General features: G+C 43.1%; 1 protein-coding gene across 1 annotated transcript; it reads left to right on the top strand.

The window, feature by feature from the left end:
• The first annotated feature begins 10,657 nt into the window (after positions 1 to 10,657).
• Positions 10,658 to 14,737, top strand: elf3 (E74-like factor 3 (ets domain transcription factor, epithelial-specific)). Its single transcript, XM_034083586.2, has 9 exons — positions 10,658 to 10,757; positions 10,939 to 11,090; positions 11,590 to 11,823; positions 12,025 to 12,132; positions 12,220 to 12,348; positions 12,437 to 12,517; positions 12,603 to 12,722; positions 12,970 to 13,165; positions 13,556 to 14,737. The coding sequence occupies exons 2-9, from the start codon at positions 10,946 to 10,948 to the stop codon at positions 13,665 to 13,667; spliced, it is 1,125 nt and encodes a 374-aa protein (XP_033939477.1). The 5' UTR covers positions 10,658 to 10,757; positions 10,939 to 10,945; the 3' UTR covers positions 13,668 to 14,737.
• The last annotated feature ends 2,595 nt before the right edge of the window (positions 14,738 to 17,332 follow it).

Below are 17,332 nucleotides of genomic sequence, written 5' to 3'. Positions count from 1 at the left end.
GCTTTTACAATAAATAAACATTGAATGTGTTTAATTGAATAGTAAAGGGGTTTAACGTTAGTGGCAGGTTGTGTGTGAGAGAGAATAAATAAATAAGACAGCCCAATATTGATTTTTTTCCGCATATTTCGCAACTTTCCGCATATTTTGCAACTTCCCGCAATTTCACCGCATAAAATCACATAAAACCCTGCATGTTTGATCGCATAATCAAGGATTTTAGCCCGCATAATCAAGGATTTTTGCCCGCGTTTTTCTGGAGGGTCTAACAAGCCAACACATCCTCACTCCCAGGTCGGCCTATGTTGACGTTATGTCAAGTCCCCTGCCGGCTTTTTCCAACGCAAGGGGAGGGGCCTTAGCGTCCATTTTCAACGCAAGGGGGGGGGCCTTAGCGGCCATTTTCAACGCAAAGGGGGGGGCCTTAGCGTCCATTTTCAGCTTTCCGAGATGTCCATGTGCTTCTATGGACGCTCATGGAAGCACGGCATTCGTTTGTGTCGGCTGCCCTTAAAGGTAATGTGAGCGTCCATTCTCATTGGATAGCGGAGAATTGTACACCCGGAAGTAAATATTCCCCTTACTGACGATTGATTTTACAGTGATATCTGCACTACTCATCGACTAAAAAACACCAGATTATCCTTGTTAATTACACAACATTGATTGGTTTAAATTGTGTGCAATGCTTTTGTATTTTTCCCCTTCGATTCGGAGAAACAAATCTTTTTTCGGAGTAAAGGATGGCAGAAGACACTACACTACCCAGAATCCCCAGCTATCATTTCTCCCTGCAGAAAAAGAAAACATGGCCGAACTTCGTTTTATTCTGGGTGTAAAATGCCTATTTTAAAGTTAGTTTGGCCATTAAAATGCGTTTTGATGTCATTTGATGCGATAAATATGAGTTGTTATTTCAGATTATGTGTGCAGTGGATGTACATGATCTTTAGTTTGCTAGTTATTACGAAGATTACTTCAGGAAATTGCGTCCAACGTTTTCATTGTTACCAAGGTGGTTGCTAGGGACGCTGCTATCGATATTATTTCTGTTATGTTGTGTAACTGTTTAATGGTGTTATCTTTATTGCTACCCCCTTCCCCGTCAATGTATGGTGTTGGTCCACAGCGCAAACATATTAGTTTAACAAAATCCGCATCTAAAGATACGTTATTTCCCCCCTGTGCAATTCCAGTCTCACATCTCACAGCACATCGTCATTAACAAATACCGGAAACAGACCGAAAACATTTAAAAAAAAAAAAATAATACCTTATTCCGAGTGTGCTTGCTTTTCTCTTTGAAAGTCATCACATAACGGCATTGTAATACACGGTTCGGCTGCATTAAATATTACATATCTGCCGTAGTTCTGTATTTATAGGGCCCTGATGAGAAGACAAACATGAGGAACTGAAAACGTGACGTGGATCATAAATATATCAGCCATTAAACAACATCTTACATTTCTTTTCACACAATACGTCTCCTTGCAGTATCAACACTAATTCGGCTCACTTTTATATTTGATCCAATTGGTAGATAGGCTGTATTTACACCATAAAGGTGCACAGATGATATAAAGAGACACCTGGTGGTTAAAGCATGTTATTGAATTTCATTATTTTTATTATTAGATATTAATAGGATCCCTATAAAGTATATTCATTACTCGTTATTCTCTACTAATAGTTAATTAAAGACTGTATGTAATGACTATTTTGCACATCCCTTTCAAGATTTCAAGATTTTCTAAGGTTCATTGACATATCATATAGGCCTACACAACTATGGTGTAGTTCTGCACTGAATGAAAAACTTGGGTCGCAGGTTCCTCAACAGTGCATTACAAGACATCTATCAATATGTGTGCATACCTCCAGCAATGTTAACTATGTTGAAGCACTTATTTTAACTGATATTATACATAATGTATTATACTCTTATGATGTATGCAGATATTTCATCTCCGGCCTTGTCAGGTATTGAACAATCAATAAATAAAGAACACAGAATTGTTAAATATAAAACACAGAATTTGTGTGATTATACTAAATGATTTTCAAATAAACACCACTGCATATTTAACTGTTACACATGCTGATGTAACGCAAATGTTCCAACTTGGGATCAATAAAGTATATCTTATCTTAAGCTGATCGATGGCTACTGCCATATTTGCAAAATGTGCCTCTGAACCTTGACAAGTGCATGTTTCAGGCTTATCAATTAATGTAATGTAATGTAATGTAATGTAATGTTATCAATTAACAACAGGAGGGGTCACAAACATAAGTCCAGCTGTTAAATAAAGCTCTTCTGACCTTAGCTGGCATGTGGGTATATATATTAATACTGCCCATTATGGGACGCGGTGGACCCGTTCAAATCCAGTTTTGAACAGTCTGCCGTGGTTCCATCCCATTTCAAGTGCTGTTCGAGGCTCGGTAACCCTCTGAGCACACTCTCCAATCACAGAGCTTGAGGACTATCACGGGGTTTGTCAAACAGAGCACATGGTGTAGTCCAAACGATAGCTGGGGATTCTGGGTAGTGTAGTGTCTTCATTGCCTTTAAGGGCAGTTGACACAAACGAATGCCGTGCTTCCATGAGCGTCCATAGAAGCACATGGACATCCCGGAAAGCTGAAAATGGACGCTAAGGGCCCCCCCCTTGCGTTGAAAATGGACGCTAAGGCCCCCCCCCCCCTTGCGTTGAAAATGGACGCTAAGGCCCCCCCCCCCCCCCTTGCGTTGGAAAAAGCCGGCAGGGGACTTGACATAACGTCAACATAGGCCGACCTGGGAGTGAGGATGTGTTGAACAAGCACAGCCTGCAGCATGTCTGTGAGCAGAGAGAGATGCAGCGTGTCTGTGAGGCCCCGCCCCCGCACGCAGATGAGAGAGAGAGAGATCTCTTTTAAAATGTATTGAAAGTTAGAAACGGAGATGGTTAGATAAAATGTGCAAGATAACGTTTATGTAGCATTTCTTTATTGTCGAAATGATGACATTTATAACGGGATGAAATCAAAGTGAATTGCCTGCTGCTGAAGGCATGGGGCAAGTGACTGGAAAAAGTTTCAAAAGTTATTACATCGTTTCAGATAATAATAATAATGATAATTCATTCTATTTAGGGGCGCCTTTCAAAGCACCCAAGGACACCTTACAATGCATAACATATTCCAAGGAAAGGTTTTAAGACAGTACAAAGAATGCAGTCCGGGTGATGTTTTTTCTGTGGAGTGCAGATGAGAGAGCTGTCCAGAATGACACCAAGATGTTGTGTTTGAGCTCTTGATAAGCCATTAAAACAGTAAAATACGTGTCTCCTGTGCACCAAAACATACCCATCTGTTATGGAAAAAGAAAGTATTCCAAAAGTAATCTGAATACTATTTATAAAATTCTGGGCTATATAAAAATCGCTGGCCCGCGATAGTGTCTCTTGGTTACATTTCGGCCCTTGGACAAATGTAGTTGGTGATCCCTGCTCTAGACGATAATGATATGCAACCAGGATGTTGTTGATCACAAGCAAGAAGCTAAAGAGCAGGTTTATACAATGGAACACAAGCCCTCCAACACACTGAGCGAATGAGTTTTAAATGGAAGAAATAAACCGATAAATGCTTTGGACATAATGGACACTTGTAACCATGACAGCATTATGAATTTAAGATTGATGTTTGTTTAGTTAATTGTTTTTCTTATGGTTTAGGCTATATAACATGTACACATTTACATGTGCAAAACCTTTTGATTAATGTAATAACTCAATAAATCATAAAGTAAAAACATAAAAGTTGACACTGATTTGCTGACTCAAGCTACTTTTAATATTCTGAAAATCGATTTCTGTAATAATACCACCTGGAAATGAAGCTTAATGTACCTGTAATGACTGATGGATTTGACATGTACTGTATCACTCATTGTTTACAGCAGCAGCATCAGTGTAGTGTATTGATATTTGATTCGCATGTTGTTGTTGTTGTTGTTGTTGTTGTACAGCAGGGATCACCAACTACATTTGTCCAAGGGCCGAAATGTAACCAAGAGACACTATCGCGGGCCAGCGATTTTTATATAGCCCAGAATTTTATAAATAGTATTCAGATTACTTTTGGAATACTTTCTTTTTCCATAACAGATGGGTATGTTTTGGTGCACAGGAGACACGTCTTTTACTGTTTTAATGGCTTATCAAGAACTCAAACACAACATCTTGGTGTCATTCTGGACAGCTCTCTCATCTGCACCCCACATAAAAAACATCACCCGGACTGCATTCTTTGTACTGTCTTAAAACCTTTCCTTGGAATATGTTATGCATTGTAAGGTGTCCTTGGGTGCTTTGAAAGGCGCCCCTAAATAGAATGAATTATCATTATTATTATTATTATCTGAAACGATGTAATAACTTTTGAAACTTTTTCCAGTCACTTGCCCCATGCATTCAGCAGCAGCAGGCCGTTCACTTTGATTTCATCCCGTTATGAAATGTCATCATTTCGACAATAAAGAAATGCTACATAAACGTTATCTTGCACATTTTATCTAACCATCTCCGTTTCTAACTTTCAATATATTTTAAAAGAGATCTCTCTCTCTCTCATCTGCGTGCGGGGGCGGGGCCTCACAGACACGCTGCATCTCTCTCTGCTCACAGACATGCTGCAGCGCTGTGCTTGTTAGACCCTCCAGAAAAACGCGGGCAAAAATCCTTGATTATGCGATCAAACGTGCGGGGTTTTATGTGATTTTATGCGGTGAAATTGCGGGAAGTTGCAAAATATGCGGAAAAAAATCAATATTGGGCTGTCTTATTTATTTATTCTCTCTCGCACACAACCTGCCAATAACGTTAAACCCCTTTACTATTCAATTAAACACATGCAATGTTTATTTATTGTAAAAGCAATTGGGCTATTTTAATCACACTCTCTCTCTCTCTCACACACACACACACACACACACACACACACACACACACACACACACACACACACACACACACACACACACACACACACACACACACACACACACACACACACACACACTTCTCCGCCTCATTCTGTTTTCATTTACTCGTTCGTTATCTGACCAGCTTCAATCTTGTAGGCTACTCACTTCGTTTCTTGTAGCCCTCGAAAGGGTTTTGGAGGCCGATGCCTCGGTGAACGTGAGTTGTTTGGCTTTCTTGTCCGCAGCAGCAGAAAGCATTTTTGAATGTTTGAATGAATCAAAGTGGGTCGTCACCGATGTTCTCTTATGCTCCAACACACAGTTGCACGGGGTGCAGAATAGTTTCCCCCCACTTTCATGCAAAACATCGGGGTACTGCTTTGCCCGGTCTTTAGCAGAAATGTTCGTCGGTAAATGAGATGGATTAGATTTGTTCATCGAGTGAGCTCCACACGTTCACTCTACGGTGTTGTTTACCTTCTGTGATGCGCGAGCTGATGACGTCGCGCATCATCATCACTTCACGTCAAGATGAGTTAACTTTTTTTTTCAACTTTGTGTAGAAAAATGCGGGGATTATGCGGCCTTTTGATAAATATGCGGCTTTTTAAAAATCTGCGCCATTTTGCTGATTATGCGGAAAATTCTGCGATCGCAGAATTGTGTTTTTCTGGAGGGTCTTTGTGCAGTGTGCACACAGTTCTGCCGGTAATGAATATTACATTTTGTGAGGAAACTTTTCCTCCAATAAGTATTCCAAAATGTATTCACTTCAGGTTTACGAAAGTAACTGTAATCAGATTACTCGTTTTTCAAATGTAACGCCAGCTGAATACAGTTAGCCTAATTGATTTTTGTATTCTGATTACGTAACGCCGTTATGTATTCCGTTACAACCCAACCCTGCTTCTAGGCTACTGTCCCGCAGCTCCAGCCTCTCTGTTGGACTCTGTCGCAGCGGGGCTACTGCTGTGGTGCGGAGCGCATTAACCAGACTCTTCACAACGAAGGATGATGGATCACTTCTTCTTCTTCTTCAGGGGAGGGAAGGTTTCGCAGTACGCAGTCTACTGTCCCGCAGCTGCTGCCTCTCTGTTGGACTCCGGTACTGCACCTTACTCACGAGACGTTGTAAACAAAGAAATGGGAGGGGGGCGAACGCAGTAACCACTCCGCCAACGCCACAGTCACCCCCGTCGTGCGGGCCGGATGAGAATGTCTGGCGGGCCGGATGTGGCCCGCGGGCCGCCAGTTGGTGGTCACTGTTGTACAGTGTGTTTGGTGTTTTGCTGTTGTGCCACATGCAACGCCTTGTTATAGCATGCCTTGGTATAATGCTATGTTTAAGATGTGGTCATGCCAATAAAGCTAATTTGTATTGGGATAGTGGTGGTCTAATGCAGTGGTTCTCAAATGGGGGTACGCGGACCCCTAGGGGTACGTTGGAGTACTGCAGGGGGTACGTGAGATTTATTTTATGTTAAGAAAAAAAAAGATAAATATACCAATTTTAGGAAAAGTAACGAAGTTTGAGCAGTGTGGGTTTTATATTAATAGACTAGAGTTACACATATTTCAAAACACGAAGTGTAATAACTGCAGTTAGCCTCCCTGTTAGAATGACAAAGATCCTCAGTGAAGCACAACGTTTGAGAATCACCGCATTAGACCGCTGATTCTCAAACTTTTTTCAATCATGTACCCCCTTTGAAAAAAAAATTCAGCCAAGTACCCCCTGATCAGTGCAAAAACTATTTGTTAGGGGAAAAAATGCCTATATAAAGAGGTACAGTACAGCAATGCACCATCAGTGTCTGATTTATTAAAACAACACATGAGAAACACTTAAATGCTACATTTCAAATGTTTACAATCCATCACTAAATTCATGGCAAACCAATTTTAACATCATGCAATCACACTAAGACGACATTAGTTACATTGAACTGATCTTTTTAACAAGTTGTTCTTACAATGTAGTGAAACATGGGCTTGTGCTTCACTCAGGATCTTTGTTATTCTGACAGGGAGGCAAACTGCAGTTATTACACTTCACGTTTTGAAATATGTGTAACTGTTAATATAAAACCCACACTGCTCAAACTTCCTTACTTTTCCTAAAATTGGTATATTTATCTTTTTTTTTTTCATTAACATAAAATAAATCTCACATACCACCTGCAGTACTCCAACGTACCCCTAGGGGTCCACGTACCCCCATTTGAGAGCCACTGGTCTAATGGATAGTGAGGTGGGGTGAAGATCGGAAGGTTATGAGTTCGAACACCACCACTAGTGTGCCCTTGAGTAAGGCACTTAGCCCTTAGTTACTCCAGGGAGAATGTCCCTGTAATTGGTCATTGTAAGTCGCTTTGGATGAAGGCGTCAGCTAAATGAAATGTATTTGTATTGTACTGTGTACTCACTCACCACCAGGGACCATCAGTGAGCTGCATCAAGATGCAGAGGTTCCTGTGACAGAACTCAACCAGGCAGTATCCTAACAATGATAACTTCCATTTCTAGCCTGGTCTGTGTTCATAATGAAGTCTCTCCTCAGTATTCTTTGATTGTGAAAGACTAAGCAGGTTGGCTTCACATCAGGTTACAACAACAATCTTGATCAATCAAATCAAATCAGGTTTTATTTATATAGCACATTTTAAAAACGATTTTTGGTCGAGCCAAAGTGCTGTACATTATGTACAGCACTTTGGCTCGAATATAACAGCACAATTTGTTCAGAATATCAGTGTGAGAAACCGACACCCTCTGTCCTTAGACCCTCTGTCCTCAGACCCTCTGTCCTTAGACCCTCACATCGTACAAGGAAAAACTTCCAGAGAAAACCCACAGTTTAAAGGGAACATGGGAGAACCCTCAGGGAGAGCAACAGAGGAGGGATCCCTCTCCCAGGAAGGACAGACGTGTGTAAATGGAAGAGATAATACATTTGCAACATAGGTAGTCCGAATGTGTCTGAAATGCATGTGTCTGTAATAAGAAGATGAATCCACAAGGATGTCAGCTACAATCCTGAGGAAGCCATCAGGGAAGCAGCATGACGAGACCCAAGGCAGGGCCGCAGAGACAGGTTCAGCCACGACCCGAAGTCCACGACTTAGTCCAGAACTCAGGATAGAGGATCCAAGACACAGGACTACAGCAAGAGGATCAGCCTCGACTCCGGATCCCGGGGGAAATGTATAGACACAAAAGAAAAAGACAATTTGGGGGAGGCTGGGTTCATCGGAACATGAGAGGACACAGACACAGACAGGGAGCAAGGTCCCCACTGGAGCCTTAGTTGGAATTGGTGAGAGGTAAGGAGGTACGCTGTGACTACGGCATAACACTCCCCGGCCTGAATAAGCCACTCTGCAAACCTGTTTCCCTCTAAAGAAACCTCGAGAGGTCAGAGAGGGGAAAGGTTTTGGATAAAGAGAGGATAGAAAGAATAGATTACAGGAGTAGAGAGTATGAGAAGTAGAGAGAGAACATATTTTGAAGAATGAGAAGTAGTAATAACCTTAGTTTTAAATATAAGGCAAGGCAAGTTTATTTATATAGCCCCTTTCAGCACCAGGCAATTCAAGGTGCTTTACAAAAATGAAAGACATTCAGACAAAGGCATTTAAAAACAGTAAAAGATAATAAAAGAAACATTAAAAGAAAAACAAAAAATGAAAGACATTAAGAAAATGGCATTTAAAATCAGTCATTAAAAAGAAAAGCTAATAAAATAAACATTAAAAGATAAATGTTACAGTGCAGTCTAAGATATGAATAGTTCAATTCTTTCGGTTCTTGATTTTTAATTTATTCTCAGAACCTCCCTTTGGAAATCCGAACATTTCCGTCCCGATTGTTAATTTAGACTGTTTTCACCATGTTTTGCTCGCATGACATCCACAATCGGACCCTCAGGAGGGTGTACTAGCCCCCTACTTAAAAAAATTAGGGCTGTCAAGTTAACGCGTTAATAACGCGTTATTTGTCCACTCATATGTTGATAAGAGTATTAAAAACTTCTATCCCTCTAAGGTACATTTAGAACAGATACAAAATGTGCGATTAATTTGAGATTAATCGCGATTAACTATTTTAATCGACTGACAGCCCTAGAGAAAATACATGGATAAAAGTTACAGTGCAGTCTAAGATATGAATAGTTCAATTAAAAGCAGCGACAAAAAGAAAAGTCTTCAGCCTGGATTTAAAAGTACAAATTATTGACCTCTGCTTAAAAATCACAGCCCATTCATTTGGCCTTTCTTTCATGCTGTGCAAAGAAAACGCAACCTCTTAATCCAGATATCTTGCTATGACTCGCGGATGCATTCACGTGCACGGTTCTGGCGTGACCACCAAAACAGAAAGATATGGACACAAGATGTGTGCAAATGTATTTAGTTTCCTATTCATGTGGACATGATTTAAGTGGGGGGGGGGACCTAACCTCCTCTAGGGGGGTCTGAGGGGCATGCTCCCCCGGGAAGATTTTTTTTTAAATATTGAAGTTTTCGAGCAGTCCCTCTCATAAATGTCATGGAGTAAGATATAGATATAAGATCCAAGTTTTTAGGATTTAAGTGAAAGAGCAAGAACCAAAATGTAGGTGTAATTAGATTATTCTATCAACTTTAAGCTTTATCAAAAGGAAGGTCTTAAGCGTACTCTTGAAACGGATAGGCTGTCCGCCGCCCGAACACAAACTGGAAGCTGATTCCACAAAAGTGGAGCTTGATAAGAAAAGCCTAAAAGGCCCGAGAGAAGAAGTGAGTTTTAAGAGTTGATTTAAAAACCCTTAATGTCTGGAACGACCTCACGTGGAGGGGCAAAGTGTTCCAGAGCCTGGGGCCAACTGCTGTGACGGCTCGGGTCTTAGGCACTATCAACAACAGCTGATCAGCAGACCGTAAGGCTCTGCCTGGGGTGTAGCGCTGGAGGAGTTCGGCTACATAGGCCGGAGCCAGCCCATTTAGGGCTTTGAAAACAAATAAAAGGAGTTTAAAATGTATTCTGAACCGAACTGGAAGCCAGTGCAGTGAGGCCAGAGTTGGGGTGATGTGGTCACGCCAGTGAGAAGACGTGCAGCTGCGTTCTGAACTAGCTGCAGGCGTCTAATTGAGATGATTTATTACTCACAGGCTTGGTCTTGATGAAAAAACCCACGTTTCCTCACAGCCGGCTGTTTGCTGTCGTCACTGCTGCTAAATTTAGAAACTGTGGCCGTCTGAAAACTAAACAGCCCCCCCCCTCCCCCTCCCTGGTTGGAGTGAAGGTGGCATGGACATGTGACTATGATAAGTCAGGTCAAAACAGTTGCAGCGCACAAAGTGATAAGTGACATTGAGTGAAGCAGACAATACTACAGCGTGGGTTTGACATATGTTTTCATGTATGTGTTCTGAGTCAAGATGTCAGCACTGCTACTTAGTTTCCAATGTCAGGAATCTAACCACGCGCTGCCAACCTAGACAAGTCCACCAGGTTTAGCAATACAAACACATCGAACCCTGACTTGTAGCAGAGCAGGTTTGTTTTGTTGATCAAATTCTTAGGAAAGCAGGGAGGGGGGGGGGGGGGAAGGAGGTGTGGCCGTTTCAGGTGGAATTCCCCTGAACTTACCTGAAGCCGCCCCCTCACAGGAGTATAAATCCCAACAGGTGGCTAAACACAGCAGCAAGAGCACCTGAGCCTCGGAGACAGAGACGAGGAGCTCGAACTGGAGATTAAACACTTTCTCTTGAGCATCACATTGTGGCTCGGCTCTCATCAGGTAAAATATACCACTTAACTAATCAATTCAAATGTAAGTGTTCATGTTTCAAACAGTGCTGATTTGTATTATTTCTAAAAAAGCTTGAGAAAACTAAACACTTGTTTTAATGTATTATTAGATTCTCTTTAAATGAGTGTGAAAGTGGAGTGTTAACATGTGCCTTCTTCTATGCTCCCAGTGTCTCCATGTCATCACAGTGCCTGAGCAGCATCCTAACTAGTGCCAACCTCGCCATGTATCAGACTGAGCCCCTGGAGGTCCTGCCGCAGCAGCTCCCCAGCATCAACAGCCTTCAGATCAGCAGTTTGTCCTACAGCTCCAGCATGAGCGGTAAGAGCCTCCTCTGTGCTCGATGAGATGTGTGGCTGCACCAACAGAGTGAAACTGTAATGTGTTGGCTGTGAACGCTTTGTTCACCTTTACAGTCCGCTCCGAGTTTCAGATGAAGACTAATCTCACAGTCAACATGATCCTTTATTTCTCTCCGAGCTGGGCTTTGACCTCATTAACACTGTGGCTCAATCATTTACCAGGCAGCCAATGGTTAACTCAGCATAACCGTCACATGGAGAGGCTGCCACCTCTGAGTTAAACAGTTAGAGCTTTGTTCGTCTGCCCAGACAAATCCAGAGTGATGATTCCTGCTTTGACATATCATTAGATGCATGAGCAAAGATCAATATCTTATATTCAAATGTACAGTGTCTTCATCTCTGTCTCAGTGTCTTTCAAAGCTCAAAGCTGGCCTGTGTAAATACTGTGTGGAGGAATCATGGTGTAAACCCACTCTCCATACTAGCAGATGAAGTAATTGGCTGTGTGTGTGCAGGCCAGTGGTACAGGCAGGTCAGCCCTCACTGCTGGGCAGCAGAACATGTTCTGGAATGGATCAGCGACCACGTGGAGAGCACCAAGGTTGATGCAAGCACCCTAAGCCTGGCGCTCTGCAGCATGGACGGGCCTGCGCTCTGCCAGATGAGCAGGGAGCAGCTGGTCGGGGTCTTCGGCCCACAGCTCGGCCTCCAACTGCACCAGAGTCTGCAGGAACACAAGACCAAATATGGTAAAGTACATCCGCCATGTTGGAATGATTTAAAAAAGGGCAGAGGTTAAATATATTAATATGTAATTGAAATTCATTTTATTTTGGTGCTGGACCTCAATTACAGTGCCAAGATTCACAAGTACAACAGTTGTGTGTATATACAATCAGACCTTTCTTCCCCTGGCTAATATGTTTCTTCTCATGTCCTTCTTCTTGCAGAGCTGCACAGCCTGTCAGGACCGGAGCTGAGCGAGACCTGCCAACTGCTGGACCACTTCCTGGACAACCTCAACTACCCTTTGCTCAGCACCATTAGAATTGGCCAAGGTACATTTTGTATAGTGATGTTGCATCGAAGCGTACGATCCAGAGTGTGAACATGTTAGGGCTAATGCTGCGACTCACCACCAACAGCTGAAGGAGCCATGAGCAAGAGGGACTTGGACTACAGGGATGATTATGAACTGACCTGTCTGAGCATGGGGCCCCTGGAGGACCTGTCTGATAACCAGTCGGACAGCGAGCTCAGCTCCTCCTCCAACAGTCAGTACTCCATCCTCTCCATGTCCACTCTGCTGTCTCTCGGTGTCTTAAGAGGCTGTGTATCTGACCTGGCCTCTGTTCTGTTTAGGTGGCATGTTTGACTTCTCGAGTCTCAGCTCCCAGGAGTCTGGAGAATCAGACCCAGAGTTCTCCTACCCTCTGATCTCAAGTGAGTATGCAGAACATCTCGTGCGGTCCTTTGGATTCAACACGCTCTAAGGTTAACGTCTGACAATATACTGTTGTGTTGACAGAGAACCACATCAAAACGGAGAAAGGAGAGTCCCGACTGAAGCGGCCCCGGGGGAGACCCCCCAAAGTCAGCAGGGAGCACAGCTGCAGCATTTATGAGAATCACAAAAAGAAACAACACGGTAAGCCTACATGTAAGCACTGCTCCAAAGGCGTCTGCATGGGAACTCTGCTGAGCTGGGTCATGGGTTCTGCTTTGCATCTTCATCAGGCTGTATGCATATCTGTTTAGCTAGCATGCTTCTGCTTTGCATCAATGCACACGCACACACACACACACACACACACACACACACACACACACACACACACACACACACACACACACACACACACACACATTGAGCTCCTTTTGCTCACTGTCTGCAGCGCCCCGTGGAACTCACCTCTGGGAGTTCATCAGGGACATTCTGATGCACCCCGAGAGGAACCAGGGCCTGATGAAGTGGGAGGACCGCCGGGAGGGTGTCTTTAAGTTCCTGAAGTCCGAGGCTGTGGCCCAGATGTGGGGCCAGAAGAAAAAGAACAGCAGCATGACGTACGAGAAACTCAGCCGGGCCATGAGGTGAGTTCATGAAGCAGCTGTTCTGCATTGTGTGTGTCTGAATCTCAAAGGGTCCACCATTCATATGTGGCGAAGAAGAAGAGTCCTAAAACACTCAACATTTAGAGCTGTATGAATACGATGTTGGAACATAAAAGACCGTTGAAGCTACACTGCTATACTTGATATGAACAAAGCACTCAAGATAACTCATTTTTCAGGCTCAGTAATATTATCTGTGACTTATTGATCGACCCTGCACTTTTAAATGGCCCCCTGTAATCCTGGTCAGCTCACGAGAAGAACCATCTTGTTAATGAGCTGCTTTTGACATCAGTACTTCCGAACAATTGATTTAGATCTGATACTTCATGTGTTTGATTGGCACTAACTGACCATCTTCCCCTTCAGGTATTACTACAAGAGAGAGATCCTCGAGCGAGTCGACGGCCGGAGGCTTGTTTACAAATTTGGAAAAAACTCCAACGGCTGGAAGACGGAGGAGATGCGAATGGGCATGTGAGGCCCAATCGTTGGGCGGTGGCTACAGTCAGAGCAGTTGTTCAGATATAATATCTGTGTGGCCTGTCTGAAGATACACTGAGTCGCTGCCCTTGATGTTTAAGACACTCACTTCCTCTCAAAAGGAAGGTGTTGCAGAAAATGTAAGCCATCGTTTTTGGCTGTAGTAGGTTTTATGAACCAATTTTAATATTGTACCTATTTTGTCTTTTTGATCTCCAGTGTACAAACTGTACATAGTAACGGAAAGTCATATCGTTTGGACACTTGTGAGTTTCTGTAAGTCACTAAATGATGACAAAAGAACAACATGCACTCTTCTTCAGTGGTGCAGGACTCACCCTGGTCTGTCACTATGCATTGTGTGTAAGCATATGGGAGTTGTTGACTATTTTGAGGCACTAACATATAATATCCTTTTTCTGATATTACTTTTATTTTACATATAAATGTAAAAATCTGTTTTAGATTTCTGAATGTCATACTGGTGAAGGACAGATCAGGGACAGAGAGCACTGGTGAAGGACAGATCAGGGACAGAGAGCACTGGTGAAGGACAGATCAGGGACAGAGAGCAGTGGTGAAGGACAGATCAGGGACAGAGAGCAGTGGTGAAGGACAGATCAGGGACAGAGAGCACTGGTGAAGGACAGATCAGGGACAGAGAGCACTGGTGAAGGACAGATCAGGGACAGAGAGCACTGGGGACATTAATACAGAAATGCTATGCACTCCATGTCTATTGTATCACTTATTATAAAGTGTATTTACACAACGCATGAAGCCGGTTGGATGAACGAGGGCGAGCTGTCACTGCGCGTGATGTATCATTGTGTTCATGTGACTGAGGAATTCATGTCATATTGTTTCGTTGTATTTGTTGTTTTGTGATTTTTTTAATGCTGTTCTTGAAAATTGATAATTGTGAATGTCAAACTTCCACGACGCAGTCACCACCCGGATCACAGGGTGTCTTAAATAAAAAATCTATTTTGACTAAGAGTCTTTTTTATGGCAATTTTGCATTCAGTAGAAACAGAACATTTGAGGTCACATGTATCAAGTTGATGGATTACATCAGGGCTATTTGTGTGTGTTATATGTAGTACGTCTGATTATGCTAATCATTCATTATCTCTTCAAATGTGTGATAACTTGCATGCATTGAATAAATCGAGGTTTAGATGATTCTTTTGCTACGAATTGATATGTCAGATTCTGAATTTGTAAAATGTTAACATGGTGAGATGTGGCTCTAAAAGCACTCATCACATGGTTGACAGTTATCACGGCTGAAAACATGTGCAACCCGAAAGACAGTATATACACATTTATCTCCTCTGCCGGGCCCAGGAGGCGACTTGGCAGCGCTCCAGCTACCGGTCCGCTCTGTACAGAACCGGCTCTGGCTCTTAAGCCACGTCCCTACAGACTGAGCTCTGCCGCCGCAGTATATTACAAGTATAAAATCATTTATAAAAGGGTCTGAGACACTTCTGCTGTAGTGCTTCATGAAGGAAAACTGACTTGACTTTTTTTCTAAATTGTGCCACACAAACACAGCAAACATGTGCTTAAGGCCTTTGGGCATGGACAGGGGGAGCTGGCAGTTAAACCAACAGCACTGCTCCATTCACTGCTGTTTCAAATCAATCACACTTTCTCTCCCACCCGGGTCAGAACATGCTTTTGACTTGCACTCTCCTGTGGTGAATCCAACGGGCATGACTCTGCATTGTCCTGTGAAAACCAGGGCTCCAACGGGCTCAACAGAATCATCCTCAGGTGGCCATAGAGTCCCAGTGAATGGACAGCTGGGGAGGACAGTCTTGAGTTATAGACGGACAGAATATGCTTTTGAACTGCGGTCCAGTTGAGAATAGAGAAAGAAGCAACATGTAACTATGTTCATCATGATAACCTCATACGGGTCTGTCTTGTGAACTCACCAGTGTGATGCCATTCAAATCTGTAAGTCTTATTTACTACATGGTACAAAATGCCAGTGTTGCGAAATATCAACCGAACACTTGCATTTCAGTTTACAAATGAACCGTGGAATGGAACGGGAGGGATGAAACCCTCTCTAATGGTCTCACATGCAGAGCACACAGTGGAATGTGGCCTCTGCACAGGGCCGGCCTAGGCAATATTTTAGCTGGCGCCCCCCCCCCCCAACATGCAGACACTCACTATGATTTGCGCGTGCATGGTTGTGGCATGACCACTCAAACAGAAAGATATTGACACAATATGTGTGCAACTGTATTTAGTTTCCTATCCATTTGAACATTATTTAAGTGGGGGGGGGACCTCACCTCCTCTAGGAGGGCCCGGGGGCATGCACCCCCGGGAAGACTTTTTTTTTAATATTGAAGTTAAAAGCATCACTCTGGTGCACTTTGAGAGCAACATTAGGAGATCTATGGATACATCTCTCAACACCCAAATGAAACAGAACTGTAAGCAGATTTTCTTTTTCTTTATGGATATTTTACAAATCACTCCCCTTTCAAACTGTATTCTTGTTTATTAATAACAACTTTTTTGTACTGTCAGTATTTTATACCTGTTTTTCACCTATTCTCTCATTTTTTTATAACTATAATGATCATATAAAGGTGTGCCTTTACCTCACTGAGCTGAGGTTATCAGAGCTTCTCAGTCTTTCAGGAGAGAGCTCTCTAAAGCTCTCCCCCCGCGGCCGCTTACAATGTAAATTCCAATGTTAATAAAAGCACACAGAAGCTGTGTATGTTTTTTGGGAGTTTGATTTATTTTAAATGAATACAAATACAAAATTAAAACCTATAATTGCACACTAAAACCATTATTTCAAAAAAAGAACAATTTCACATAAACCTCTGGTTTTTACTGGGACTGGGGCAGTTCAACTTGATTGGGGGGGGGGGGTGCCATAGTTTATGGGCGTTGTACGCAATATATGCGTAGTTCTGTTAGTATAAGATAATAAGATGTACTTTGTTGATCCAAAATCGGGAAATTGTGTTCATTTCTAACTTTTTCTGTTTCTTTTTTTCCCGGCGCCCCCTATGGGTTGATGCGCCCTTAGCATTCGCCTATACTGCCTATGCCGAGGGCCGGCCCTGCCTCTGCATTCAACCCATCCTAGCACCAGGTGTCTAGTACTTAGCAGTGGGCAGCTACTGTACAGCGCCCGGGGAGCCCTCTGCTTCCACTGCCCCCCTTCTGGCAGCGCACCCGACCCCATCGCTGTTTCCCGTAGGTGGTGGGCCCGCGGGACGGAGTTTGTTTTATCTGAGTGTTTCAGGTACTCTCTGAATACCTTGAAGGCCCCACTGGTGTAACAACATTAACACAGCACAGTTACTGGTGGTCCTTGAAAGGTGTACGGAGCCTCTGACTATGGACACACTCATCAGTGTGACATTTGTATATGTGCAACACTTAGTAGCACAACAGGGCTTTGTGGTTTCCACACCTCTGTCTGTGTAATCCAACTGGCACTGGCAGGCTCTGGTTTGGTTTCAGCGTGGTGCTCAACAGGTCTGGCCTGTTGTGGGAAACCGGGCATGATAACACCTGGATGGATTGTTTGTTAATACAAATGTCCTTGTGCCAATGACGATCATTAAGACCTGTCTCCAGTGATCTGGAACCATGCAGGAACTCGTGTGGTGTCAG

Source organism: Pseudochaenichthys georgianus, chromosome 5 (assembly GCF_902827115.2).
Source record: "Pseudochaenichthys georgianus chromosome 5, fPseGeo1.2, whole genome shotgun sequence".
Lineage (NCBI taxonomy): Eukaryota > Metazoa > Chordata > Actinopteri > Perciformes > Channichthyidae > Pseudochaenichthys > Pseudochaenichthys georgianus.
The sequence above is the reverse complement of the archived record's forward strand: the minus strand, read 5'-3'. Positions and strand labels throughout refer to the sequence as shown.

Coding starts and splice junctions, on each gene's coding strand:
- elf3 (XM_034083586.2), top strand. CDS start 10,946: ATGTCATCACAGTGCCTGAGCAGCATCCTAACTAGTGCCAACCTCGCC. Junction 12,349..12,436: donor GCTCAGCTCCTCCTCCAACA/GTCAGTACTCCA, acceptor TGTTCTGTTTAG/GTGGCATGTTTGACTTCTCG. Junction 12,518..12,602: donor CTCCTACCCTCTGATCTCAA/GTGAGTATGCAG, acceptor TTGTGTTGACAG/AGAACCACATCAAAACGGAG.